Raw genomic sequence first — 13,680 nt, 5'->3', positions numbered from 1 at the left:
GCAGACCTGAGTGACGCGGGACGGGCCGCCCGCCGCGGGGCTTCAGGGCACTGACTGCGGGACAACCTGGGACTCAGGGCAGAAAGATGCGCAGGGCGGTTGAGAATTTCAGAACAGCAGCAGCAGCGCACTAAACCCAGGGCCCTTGGAGGGGCGGCCTTGGGTGGGGGCGCGGGTGTCCACCGTGAAGTGGGCCTGCACCCATGACCCCAGCGCCGGGTCCCGGCCCAGAGAGTGCCTCTCCCTGTCCCTCGGCAACACTGGCCCTGGACCCAGGGACCAGACCGTTCTGATGAAGACCCAATAGAGGGCACAGCTCCGAGGGCCCCCCGAAAGCTGGCTGTGGGCCGACAGGCTTTGAGAGGGTTGGGGCCGGAAGAGCCACCATCCGACTCACCAGACACTCACCCTGGCCGCCCCACAGGACAGGAGGCAGGCAGGGACGGGCCTAGGGCTGGAGGGAGATGGTCTGCAGGACACGCTTGGGGCTCGGGCGACGGGCTGCAGGCGGACGTGCAGATTGCTGCCTCAGCTGCGGGGGAGCTGCGGTGGGTGAGGCAGCGGGGCAGCCCCAGGTCGGGAGCAGGGCACCTTCCTAACCCGTCAGGAGTTGGGGGCCCACAGAGCGTGGTCAGCCAGGAGGCCACCTGTCTCTGCAGGGCGTGCCGGGGTCGATCAGACAGACAGGCAGGCAGTGGTGGCAGAAACCATGGTTTATTAGGGTTAACTGTGTCGGTCCCGCACTACCTGTTACCCGACACACAGGGCCCCACTGACAGCAGGCATGGAGGGAGGCGGCTGAGCCGTGGGCATGACAGCAAACCAGGAAACTGTGTGGGAAGTCGCTGTGGTCCAATGGGGGGAGTCAGCAGTTGGCGAGGGAGACAGGGGGCCTGCGGGGGGCTCCGAGCACCAGGGCCGAGGGCACGCCGGGGTCAGCACCCCAGCCCCAGCAAGAGCGGGCCCAGGGGGCCGGGACCCCCGGCAGCCGCGGGCAGCATCTTCTGGAAAACCGGTCCGCACAGAACCACCTCCCGTGGCCCAGGCGGCCTGAGTGACAGGTCCACATGGGCTCGGCTGCCCGCCCTTCCCTCAGTGCTCTGCCCAGCCTTGCCGCCTGTGCACACCCAGCTCCCCTGCACCACCGAGGGCCAGGCGGGCACGGCCCAGGGGCTCTGGGTTCAGCATGGCGGGCGACCCTGATTCAGCACTCGCTGGTACTGCCAGGATGGGGCCCCAGACACGGCTGCCCGCACCCTGACCGTGGAGGGCGTGCCCTGGCCCACCCCGTGAAGAAAACAGTCCCAGATCCGAGGAACATCTTTCAAATATGGGCGATTCTTTGACCAGATCGCTGAAGGCGGCTGAATGTGCATCTCTGAAAGCTTTCGAAGAAAATAAGTCCAAGCGTTGAAAGACTCCTGGTTGGACCATGTGCCCGCCCGGCGTTCGGCTTGGGAAGTGGCCCGCCGTGGAGACATTTCCACGCACGGCGCGGCGGGGGTGGGTGTGGGCTGGTGCGCGGCATCTCTGCGGCTCCTTGGCCCCGGAGGATGGCGGGCAGAGCCCACAGGGCATTTTCTACATTCTTTTTCTTTCTCCAAAGGGGAACAGGTCAACGAAGCCACTCTCCGTGGGGACCTGGCCGGTCCCCCCACGAGCCCACGTGGCTCCTTCGCCGGGGGGCCCACTCTGGCTCAGGGTGCGCTAGGGGACCCTGGAATGGAGGCAGGGGACCTCCCCAGAACAGCAGGGCGCAGCGGGGCAGCGGCTCCTGCCGCTGGAGGACTGGGTCGAGCCCCACCCAGCCCCACGTCCAGGGGCCACGCCTTCCCCTCCCAGGGTGCAGCGCCCCCACCACGCTCACACAGATAGCGAAAGCACCCCCGGGCGGCGGGGACCCCCAATTACCGTGCTGGCCAGAGCAGGGAGGGCCAAGGGGTGGGGGATGCGGGCAGGGCACCAGTAAGGGACGGCTGCGGGGACCCGGATCGCCCTTCCTGCTGGGGCCTCGGGCGAGGCACCGCCTGGGACCAGCTCCGGCCCAGCGCCGTCAAGACCCCTGCTTCCCGCCCACAGACTCCGCGTCTGAACAGACGTCCAGCACAGAGGCCCTCCGAACGTCGGGTGAGCCGTCAGGGAGCAGCGGCCGCCCCCATGCGCCCAGGAGCGGGGTGGGGGGTGGTCCCCTTCCCACGCCCAGGCCCCCGCCCCCTGGCCCAGTCCAGCCCCCAGGGCTCACAGCTGACTCGGGCCAGGGTGGGCCCGCGGGCACTTCCGGGCCCCCACAGGCACGCAAGTCAGCCAGGACAGTGGACCTTCCCCGCGTCCCATGGCCAGAGGGGAACAGGCAGGGTGCGGGGCGGCGGGAGGGCGCCCTCCAATTATTGCTGGGGTTGGGGGGGGGTTCCTGGGACCCTGCAGGGCGGGAGAGGCGGGGCAGGGCTCCGTGTGGCCTCAGGCCTTCCAGCAGTTCTCTGGAAAGTGCCCTGACCTCCAGTTTTTGCATAAAGCGTCTACCGTTTAAGGCAGATCCAGTGGTGGACAGCCTGACCGGTGACAAGCCTGCCTGAGTCAGTTGTGCTAGGGATTCCTCCAATCTGGGTGTGTGTGTGTGTGTTTCTCGGCCACGTCTGAGAAGCCAGCCCCTGCCCTTCCTCTGCCCGCTTCCCGACAGTGGCCCCGCAGCTGGCCGGGGGGCTCAGGGTGGGCACCCCATTCCCTCCACCGCTGTCCTTTGCGAGACCCACGTGTTTATCTCCCGGAAGACAGAGCTGGTCACCTCAGGAAGCTCTTTGTGGAGGATGTGATAGGCACCTTCGTAAATCTGCAACCAGGAGAGACAGGCGGTCAGGACCATAGCAGGGGACGAGGCCACCAGAGAGGACCCCTGCCCTGCGCCTGGTCAGCCGGTAGTCTGCAGACGGACGCCCCTGCACGGTTGCAGGTCCTGTCCTTACTCACAGTGCCCCCCGCCACCCCCACTCTGTCTGTGCTCCTCTCCCTGCAGGGCCCCAGCCTCCCCATCAGACCCGCACTCCGCCTGCCCACGTGGTGGTCCTGGCAGCACGTGGGCCCCCTGAGCTGCAGGCTGGTGTGGCCGCGGGATGAGGGGCTCTGGCCTCCTCCCTCCACGGCCCCCCAGAACCCCATCCAGGCCCCAGGCTGTAGGAGCCACCTGTGGGTGTACGCCTCAGAATCTACATCTCCAGCCCGACCTCCTCCGGACTCGCCCCGTGTGTAACCAGCAACCTCCTTGCCATTCCCGGCAACTTCCACAGGCATCTCCAAATGCCTCTCGTTGACTGCACGGAAATCTCCTAACAGGAAACGGGCCACCTTAGCCACCGCTGCATGTGCAGCTGGGGCGCTCGGTGTCCCGGGTGGCTCTGCAGCGCTCTCGTGACGGCCGAAAGCCCGGCCCCGCCACATGCCCGCTCCCTGCCCTGCTTCCTGCCCCCTGGTGACAGCAGCCGCTTTCTTTTCCATTCTTTTTTCTGGCCAAGCTACATGGCTTACGAGCTCTCAGCTCTGCGACCAGGCCCTGGCAGTTGAAAGCGCCGAGTCCCACGCGGGGCCACAGCGGGTCCCCCCTGCTGTCTACTGCGATGACTTTCGTCAGCTTTGCTCGTTTCCTGGGGGTGGAATCGCACATGCCTTGCACTCTGGTGAGCGGCTCGTTTCACTGAGCGTAGCCCTCCTCAAGGTGTGTCCACGCTCGTGGCAGCAGGAAGCTATCAGAACGCCCCCGCCCCCGCTTTCCGAGGCTGAGTAACGTTCCTCCATCAGTGGGATGGACCCCACTGGGCTCGTCAGGCCCGCCTCCATCTCGGGGCTGCCGTGAGCACGGACCTCTGAGCCCCCTCTTTCAGTTATCTGTCCCAGTTTCAGGAGCGTCAGAACGGGACTCGCGATCCCCAGGGCCGCATCCCCCAGGTACCATCTCCTTCCAGCCCACCCCTGTCCCAGGCTCATCTGAGTCCCTCTCTGCCTGGGCCAAGGCTGACCCTCAGAGCAGAGCTGAGGAGGGCGGTGGGCAGAGGACTTGGGGCACAGCGGCGCTGCAGCCCCAGCCCCCGCAGCAGGCATGGCACCGCAGGGACCGCCTGTGTGCCCGTGACCAAGCGGGCAGCCCCAGACCGGGCACCCACGCGGCTGTGCCCATGGGGAAGCCGCTAGGGGTGGGAGCCACGCATGCACGTGTCCTGAGGCTTGTCTGCCCCACCGACCACCCAGAGCCACCTTCAGGCTCAGCTGCCACTCCGTGTGGACACGGCCCACGGGTCCGCTCTCTCCCCATCCCTGCAGCCGGCCGGCTTCCCGGTCTAGAGGGAAGACACTCGGGGGGCTTCCCCACCAGGAACGACACTTTGCCATCCTGTTGTGCCCGACACGCGGGTGCTCCCCAGGGAGTGAACGACCAGCTGATGCCTCACCAGCGCCCGGGACACGCCTCCCAAGGGCAGGCCCCCCACCCTTCCTGATGCGGAGCGGTGGCAGCTGCTCACCTTGAGCGTCTTGTCCTGGCTCTTGGCTGACTCCATGAGCAGGTAGGCGCCCCTGCTGTTGCAGAGGCGGTCGGCAGAGCCCTGCAGCAGCAGGAAGGGCAGTGTCAGCTTGGGCAGCGCCCGCTCCACCCGCGACACCGCGTTGAGCAGCTGGTTGCCGAAGCAGACTTTGAGCCCCGCCCGGCAGACCAGGGGGTCCGTGTTGTAGATGTCCACCTGCAGGGAGAGGGATGTCCGTCAGACCCTGGGGAGCCGCCCTGTGTACACGCTGACGGGCCCTGTGTACACGCTGATCAGCCCTGTGTACAGGCTGACGGGCCCTGTGTATAGGCTGACAGACCCTGTGTACACGCTGACTGGCCCTGTGTACGCGCTGACGGGCCCTGTGTACAGGCTGACGGGCCCTGTGTACGCGCTGACCGGCCCTGTGTACATGCTGACTGGTCCTGTGTACAGGCTGACAGGCCCTGTGTACACCCTGACTGGCCCTGTGTACACGCTGATGGGCCCTGTGTACAGGCTGACGGGCCCTGTGTACAGGCTGATTGGCCCTGTGTATACACTGACGGGTCAAGACCTGGGTGTTGGGGGAAGGGCAGGCTGGGCGGGCTGAAGGGGCGGCCATAAGGGCAGGGCAGACCCCACACCCCCGCACAGGGCAACAGCTCAGGGGACAAAGCTCCCCTCAGGTAAGCAGCCCGCGCAATCCCAGTGGCCTCTGCTTTCGGAGGTCTCAAGACCTAAACCCACCAGGGTTTCAGTGTCCTGTACCCCAGGCCGGAGGTGGACGGGGACCTCCCCTGCCAAGGCCAAGCCTGCAGCACCTGAGCAGCCAGCACCCACCCAAAACCCCAGAGAGGCCTTCCTGGGGGACCACATCTCCGTGACTCTCTTCCAGTGACCATCAGAGTGGCCAGGCCTCCAGGGGGTTACAAAGCAGCAACACGGGGTCTCTGAGGGGTCAGCCCGACCCACGCACGCGGGTGTCCTGGCCGCCGTAACCCTGTGGTCCTGCAGGAGGGAACGTGGGCAGAGGCACACGAACCCTGCCTGGCTTCTCAGAAAGTGAAGGTCACTCAGTTATGTTCCACTCTCTGCAACCCCATGGACCATACGGTCAGTCCATGGAATTCTCCAAGTCAGAATACTGGAGTGAGTAGCCTTTCCCTCCTCCAGGGGATCTTTCCAACCCAGGAATGGAACCAGGGTCTCCTGCATTGCAGGCAGATTCTTTACCAGCTGAGCCACCAGGGAAGCCCAAGAATACTGGAGTGGATAGCCTTTTCTTTCTCCAGGGGATCTTCCTGACCCAGGAATGGAACCGGGGTCTCCTGCGTTGCAGGTGGAATCCTTACCAGCTGAGCTGTCAGGGAAGCGCAGAGGCCCTGGCTGTTCTGCAGCCGGTGACCTCAAGGACCAGCCTCTCTGGGGCTCAGAGATGTTCCCCCCAGAGTCGCGGGGGGCGGGGGGCAGGGAGCGGGGAACACGGGGATGGGGAGGGGCCGAGCAGACCTCTACGAGGGGCACCGGCTGAGCCAGGCCCCCGTGGTCGCCCCTGCGCAGAGGTCCATGCTAAGAGAGGCTCCTGCGGCTCGAGGCTTATTTGTAAGGCACTGGTAGATCCCCAGCTGCTGAAAACAGACAAGTCTTCTGTGGGGATAAGCCGTGCACGGGGATGAGTCGCAAAGCAGGACCGACCCGCAGGGAAGTGACAGCCGGGTTCACAGGGGTGGCGGGGGAGGGGGGGTGGCGGGGGAGGCTGGGCCTGTCTGCAGCCCTGGTTGTGATGAGGCCAACGCCTCGGGGTGGCCAAGCCCCCCAGGCCGCGGGCAGGTGGCCTCCCGGCTGCATGGGCAGAAGCCACGAAGGCCACAGCAGCAGGGGCCCAACCCTCAACGCAGGCACACCGGAAACGTTAGTTGGGGAGGGGGCCTGGAGCGGAGTCCCCCGCAGATGTGAGTGGGAGCAGGGCCAGACCCTCCTTAGCCCCCCAGAACTCGCCACACGGCCGGCCAGCGTGCGTGCCAACCAGCCAGGAGGCACTTGGAGGGCGTCCTGGTGCAGCGACAGAGAACACAGACTGGGTTCTGGAAGGGAGACTGCCTCGGCACGGGACTGGGGGTGCTCCCGGCAGAAGAGCTGGAGCGGGGCTGAGGGGGCCGTGCCGTGAGCAGTCGGAGGTTTGTGTGTACTGGGAGTGCCCCACGGCTCCTCCTCCTTGCATCCCGTGCTGGCGGCCTCGGCCGGACAACTGTGTGGAACATCCTTGGCTTTTCTGAGTGGGAGGGCCTCACGGCATTCTGAGGAAGCCATGGTCGAGGGTGAAACGTTCAGAATGTCGGTGGGGCTCAAAATCCGAGGACAGACGCAGAAGAGGCTGAGGGGCGGCTGCTCTGTCTCCAGGACTGTAGTGTCAGGAGCTTGGGGGTGAGAGTGGTTTAGTTGCTCCAGTCCTGTCCAACTTTGTGACCCCAGGACTGTAGCCCGCCAGGCCCCTCTGTCCGTGGGGTTTCCCAGGCAAGATTAGCGGGGTTGGGTTGCCTCTCCTCCACCGGGGACCTTCCTGACCCAGGGATTGAACCTGCGTCTGCTGTACTGGCAGCTGGATTCTCCACCACAAAGCCCGACATAGGTTCAAACCCTTACGAACGGCTGCGAGTCCCTGGGGAAGGGACTTGGCCTCTCTGGGCCGACGTTTCGTGAGACGGACGTTCTGGAGCTGTGGCAAGAAGCAGGGCAAGACCCAGCACAATGGGCGGTGCTGTGACCACACGGGGGTCCCTGCCTTTCCTCCCGCGCCAGGGCCTGTGTGCGTCTGCGGGTCCCAAGCTGTCAAGTGGGGGCCTCACGCCGCCCGTCCTGGCTGCCACAGCGAACCCCAGAGATGGGAGCCTGCCAGGGAGCCCGCGTCCGCGCCAGCCTGCAGCCGCTCCCTGAGTCCCGCTCCAGCAAGCCCGACGGGCCATCAGTGCCGGGCCTCGGGCCTCAGGGCTGGGCCTCGGGCCTCAGGGCTGCCGGGCTGCAGGGGAGACTACCACAGAGGGCGAGCCTCAGGAGCCGACTCTGGTCCTCGAGGCGTCTGCCCCGCCCGTTTCCCCTCCCCCGCCCCTCGGCGCTGCTATTTTTAAAGCTCAGCAGAATGTGGAAAGGGCAGCTCCCAGCACCCGCTGGCAGGAGCTCATCCTCTCTGCTCCCTACTTAATCCAACCGGAGCCCAGGCTCCACGTCTGCCCGGCAGGGAGACTGAGCAGTGTTTCTGGAGAGCCCCACCGTGGACACATGACGCTGTGTGACCGTGGACGGGGCCGCGGCGAGGGGCCGCGAAGGGAAGCCCGCCCGCGAGGCATTCACCCAGATGCTTCCGTTTGGTGTAAGGCCTTCGGGGACATGTTCGTGATTTCACAAAGGAGACAGAAGCTCTGAAATCTGCTCCTTTCAAACTAAGAGTGTTTGGAGTCACCTCGTGATCTTTTTCTCCTCTTTGGCCCGGCTACTTGCAGGTGGTGAGATAACTGGATGTTTCCACTCTAAGCTCTCAAAGGGCCATGGTCCCCCACCCCCCCGCCAGCCCGTGCTGCCCAGCACAGCTGCTGCAGTTGCTGCTGTTCGGTCAATCAGTCGTGTCCGACTCTTTGCAGCCCCATGACTGCAGCACGCCAGGCCTGCCTGTCCATCACCAACTCCCAGAGTTTGCTCAAACTCATGTCCATAGAGTCAGTGATGCCATCCAACCAGCTCATCCTCCGTCATCCCCTTCTCCTCCCACCTTCGATCTTTGCCAGCATCGGGGTCTTTTCCAATGAGTTGGCTCTGCATCAGGTGGCCCAAGTATTGGAGCTTCAGCTTCAGCATCAGTCCTTCCAAAGAATATTCAGGGTTGATTTCCTTTAGGTTTGATCTCCTTGCAGTCCAAGGGACTCTCAAGAGTCTTCTCCAGCACCACAGTTCAAAAGCATCAATTCTTCGGCACTCAGCTTTCTTTATAGTCCAACTCTGACATTCATACATGGCTACTAAAAACCACACCTTTGACTATACACACCTTGGTTGGTAAAGCAATGTCTCTGCTTTTTAATATGCTGTCTAGGTTGGTCATAGCTTTTCTTCCAAGGAGCAAGTGTCTTTTAATTTCATGGCTTGTGATGATTTGGGAGTGATTTTGCAGTGATTTTGGAGCCCAAAAATAAAGTCTCTCACTGTTTCCATTGTTTCCCCATCTATTTGCCATGAAGTGATGGAACCGGATGCCGTGATCTTCATTTTTTGAATGTTTAGTTTTATGCCAGCTTTTTCATTCCTCTTTCACTTTCATCAAGAGGCTCTTTAGTTCTTCTTCACTTTCTGCCAAAAGGGTGGTGTCATCTGCATATCTGAGGTTATTGGTATTTCTCCCAGTAATTCCAGCTTGTGCTTCATCCAGCCCGGCATTTCACATGATGTACTCTGCACAGAAGTTAAATAATCAGGGTGATACTATCCAGCCTTGATGCACTCCTTTCTCAATTTTGAACCAGTTCGTTCTTCCATGTCCAGTTCTAACTGTTGCTTCTTGACCTGCACACATGTTTCTAGGGAGGCGGGTAAGGTGGTCTGGTATTCCCATCTCTTGAAGAATTATCCACAGTTAACTGTGATTGACACAGTCCAAGGCTTTAGGATAGTCAATGAAGCAAAAGTGGATGTTTTTCTGGAGTTCTCTCTGTGCGTGCCAGAACCCAGGAAGAAGAAGCAGTGATTCCCAGAAGAGACGGAGCCAGACTTGCCTGTGGGGTCTCTGGCAGAGGCGTGGGTTGGCAGTGGCCTGCCGCGGGGTCGGCATCAGGGTCACTGGCAGCAGCAGTCCTGGAGGAGTGGTGTGTTCACAGAAGTCCTCCTGGAGGAGATCAGGGCCTGTGGACTCCAGGACTGGGAGTGCAGCCCCACCAGTCAGCAGACGGCTGGATTAAAGATTTACTGAGCAAGGGCCCACCCATCAGAGCAAGAGCCAGATTCCCCCACAGCCAGTCCCTCCCATCGGGAAGCCTGCACAAGCCTCTTACGTGTCTCCATCAGAGGGCAGAGAGAATGAAAACCACGGTCACAGAAAACTAACCAAATTGATCACATGGACCACAGCCTTGTTCAACTCAGTGAAACTACGAGCCATGCCGTGTGGGGCCACCCAAGACGGAAGGGTCATGGTGGAGAGTTCTGACCAAGTGTCTATTGGAGAAGGGAATGGCAAGCCCTCTTGGCGTTCTTGCCTTGAGAAGCCCTGAACAGTGTGAAGAGGCTGCTGCAGAAATTGGTGGTTTCACGGGAAACTGCACATTTGAAACAGTCATCCTTTGGCTGTGGCAGCACAAGGAGGCCCACAGGCCTCGGCTCGCAGTGACCCTGCACGTGGAGCGCTGGGCCCAGCACCCCCGCCCGCCACGCGCGCCACGTGGACCAGGAAGTACAAGTCAGGAGCTCTGTGCTCGTAAACCCCAGCTGGAAGGGCGCGCCAAGCATAGACTGTGGAATCAGAGTGTCGCAGCTCTGCCCCGACCGGCTTGCAACCTCGGGCAAGGTTTATCCCCCGAGCCTCAGTGTCCTCATCTGTGAAATGGGTTAACATCGGCCCCGCTCCTGTCGGGACGCTCTAATGCTGTGCTGCTCACCACACAGGTCTGCCTCTTGGAATGAACGTCTTCTTTCTTTACTCAAATATTCTCGACTCTGGTGGGTCAAATGTGGCTCCAAGATGGGGGTTTGGGAGGGACTGCTTTTAAAAATTAAATTCTAATTCAAATGGGGTGTGGATGACTGGGTGGACTGGCTCCCTCTGGAGACCTGCACAAGCCTGACTCAGCAACAGTGCCTCAAGGCCGGGGAGCTGGAACCGTGGCCTGAACATCCCTGCCTGCACGTCTGGGATGACTCCCATCCAGCTGAGTGGCTCAGAGGGCCAGGAGGCCACATTCCATCATGATGCCAGACCCCAAGGAAGCCAGGGCCGACCGGCAGCCACGACTTCCTGGCTCAGCGTCCTGACGAAAGACGGGAAACTGAGGCAGGAGACGACTCGGCGTTATGCTCCCGTTGTCCAGGGCGCCGCCTGTTCACCAGCCGTGAGCCTGTGCGGTCCTGCCCCCGAGACAGAGCTCTCAGGCAGGCGACCTCGGGCAGGCTCTGGCACCTGGAGAGCGTCTGTCTGCCCCTGGGACATGGGCCGCCGTGGGTGGGTGAGGATGAGACAGCCACCTGGCCCGGAGCTCGAGGGCCCATCCTCACAGGCTGGGGACGAGGCACTGGCCCTTCACCAGAGGGGTGGGGGCATGGTGCCCTGACCAGCACCTTCACGGACCACCCTGGCCTCCACAGGGACCCGTGGACAAGGGCGCCGGCCTGACCCGTGGCCACAGGCGCCAGCCTGACCGGCACCCTCGGTGCACCCTCCAGCCTGGCCGCACGCTGCCCGCCCCGGCCCACAGCAGAGCTGTCCTCCTCCGTTCTCAGGCCGCGAGCTTGGGCAGGGTGACGCCGCCCCCTCTCCAGGACAAATAACCAACTGTGCAGGGGTAAGAACCAGCCCTGGGATAGGGCACAGCTTCTGAAAGAGTGACGTAGCCCAAGGCCACAACACAAACTGATGAGAATCAAATGGGAGCAAGATGCACACAAGACTAGACCTCAATCCTCAACCCATAAGGGAAATGACACCCAGAGGCGCCACGACAGCTCCACTGGTAAAAGACCAAAGTGGAGTGAAGTCGCTCAGTCGTTTCTGACTCTTTGTGACCCCATGGACTATAGCCTACCAGGCTTCTCCGTCCATGGGATTCTCCAGGCAAGAATACTGGAGTGGGGTGCCATTTCCTCCTCCAGGGGATCGTCCCGACCTGGGGATCGAACCCGGGTCTCCCGCACTGGAGGCAGATGCTTTACTTTCTGAGGCACCAGGGCAGCCTGGTGAAAGACCAAGGAGGGGTTGACATCGCCACCCCTTCCCCAAAATAGCTGGAACAGCTCTCCCACTCATGAGCATATGAAACGACCCAGCCTATAAAATCTAACCAGGCCACATTTCGAGGCCGCACTCGCCCTCTGCGATGGCCCACACTCTGCCTGTGGAGGCTGCTTCTCTCTTATCTGGATAGATCCACTTCTTACCTATCACTGTGTCTCCCCCTGAATTCTTTCTGTGATGAGACATCAAGAACCTGAGCTTCACGAGGTCCTGAAACCAGGTACTATGGCTTTTGGCTGGGTTCGCGTCCCAGTCACGTGATTAAGTCCCCAGCAGGGTTTTGGCTGGGTTCGAGTCCCAGTCTGAGGTACACGGTTCAGAGCTGCTGTTGGAAGGGGCTGTGCTGCCTCCACTGGCTGCTCATGTAAAGCTGCTGGTGGCCAGCTTCGCCTCCACTCGGGGAAGTCTGGCTGGGAATAAGGCCACACCAGGGGACACACGAGGTAGGGGCTAAGAGACATGGTGCTGACTAAGACTCCGAGTCCCTGGATCCAGCTGTGCCTGAAGCCTTCCACTACCTTCACCAACAAACCCCTCTCTCTGCTGAAGTCATTCTAAACTGGGTTGCTGTTCCTCACAAGCTCATGAGACCTGGCTGGCGCACACACACAGCTCCACCTGGTCAGGTGCTCTGCACACGTGGGCACAGCTCAGAGAACCACTGCCCACCCCTCCCTCCAGACCCTGAAGCCAGACGGCCCTCACATGGCTCCACGTGCTGCCACCTGAGGCAGAGCCTCGGGGGAATGGCGGCAGACAGCCGCGGCGAGGCCAACGCCCGGACTCCCCCCAGGCCTGGGCTGTGGCCGGCTCCCCCGACCAGCCCCAGTTGTCCCCAGCTCCTCAGAAAGACTCACCTCCGTCTTATTCCTCGAGAGCACACTGGAGTCGATCCGGCCCAGGGACATGTTTGGCAGGACGAGGTTCAGAACTTTCGCAGCGAAGACCTGGACACGAGGGGAAGCTACAGTTAGCACCGTGGGACCCCGGCCCGGCCACCCCTCGGGCTGCCTCCAGGCCACTCAGGAGAGGGACACCCGGACGGGGCGTCAGCCGGGCCTGATCCCGGCCGGGCAGCCAAGGACCCCTGCTCGCCCGCGCAGACGGCCTCCCAGGCCTGGTTTTCGGGTTGGTTGGGGGCGGCCGGGCGGGGATGGCAGCGGCCATCTGCTCCCTTGCTGCTCCTGACGTGTGCGGCCGCCTCCCCGGACCACTCCGGGCAGTGATCTCGAATTCTCTGTGGGAGGAGAAGCACCCAGGCACCCGAGCTGAGGCAGGACGCGCCCTGATCAGAAGGCACCGCTGACTGTCTTGGGGCAGAAACTGCCGCCAGGCCGGGCAGGGGCACGGGCCTGGCTCCCGGCGTTCACGTGCACAGGGGCTGCACGCTGCCGGCCTGTCTCTCAGCTGCCCACGGGGTTGCTGTGTGCCAAGGCGCCACCTCGCAGTAGGCGCTTAATACACGCTGCTCCAACGTGATCCGGACTGAGGTCCAGGCCGCCCCCACCCCCAACCCCCCAGAGCTGGTGTTTATCGAGGAGACGCGTCAACCAGCTCTCACGCGTCTGCTGGTGGGGCGGGCCGTTTCCGTTTCTGCAGACACCCAGGGAGGAGAGATGCTATTTCCAAGGCGAGCTGTGAAATGCTAAGATTAAACTCGCTCGGAAAGTGGGGGGTGGTGAGTGCCGGGTCCGTGCGGCCGTCACAGGGCCAACGGGGGGTCTGCCCCTTGGCACCCAGTGACCGCGGGGTATCGGCATGGTCCCAGGGACTCCCGTCTTGGGATCTTGACACGAACGCCCTGAGGGAAGGGCTGACCATCATTTAAGAGACGAGGACACAGGCTCAGCACCACTGCCCGCGGCCGGCTGGACGGGGTGGACAGAGGCCTGGGGTGCGGCCGCCCTCGTTCCCAGTGACCGAGAGGCCTGCGCTCGCCTGCTGTCCCCCCAGCACCTCCGCCCCCCAAAACCGCTCCTCTTTGGCCATCAGGAGCCTCATGACCTTGCGCACAGCTGGGTCCCAAACGGCTGGGGACCCACAGGGGCGACCTCTGACCTCACCACAACCCCACGCTCGGGTCCATCCTCACGTGTGGACTGGCGGCCTCCATGTGCCGGGCGTTTGCCCACCCAGCCCCAAACACCCAGGATCCAACCTGGATCCAACCCACATCAGGCC

At 62.6% G+C, this 13,680-nt stretch overlaps 1 protein-coding gene across 2 annotated transcripts in view; it reads right to left on the bottom strand.

Moving 5' to 3' along the window:
• Positions 1-695: 695 nt before the first annotated feature.
• The window catches only part of MGLL (monoglyceride lipase), an 89,718-nt gene continuing 76,733 nt past the window's right edge, over positions 696-13,680 (bottom strand). The window contains 3 exon segments of one of the 2 annotated variants that reach the window (NM_001206681.1): positions 696-2,827; positions 4,509-4,724; positions 12,357-12,446. In NM_001206681.1, coding sequence (NP_001193610.1) covers positions 2,702-2,827; positions 4,509-4,724; positions 12,357-12,446 — 432 coding nt within the window. In that variant the 3' untranslated portion in view covers positions 696-2,701. 2 annotated transcript variants of the gene reach the window in all.

This window comes from Bos taurus, chromosome 22 (assembly GCF_002263795.3).
Source record: "Bos taurus isolate L1 Dominette 01449 registration number 42190680 breed Hereford chromosome 22, ARS-UCD2.0, whole genome shotgun sequence".
NCBI lineage: Eukaryota > Metazoa > Chordata > Mammalia > Artiodactyla > Bovidae > Bos > Bos taurus.
This window is presented reverse-complemented; position numbering and strand designations above follow the sequence as displayed.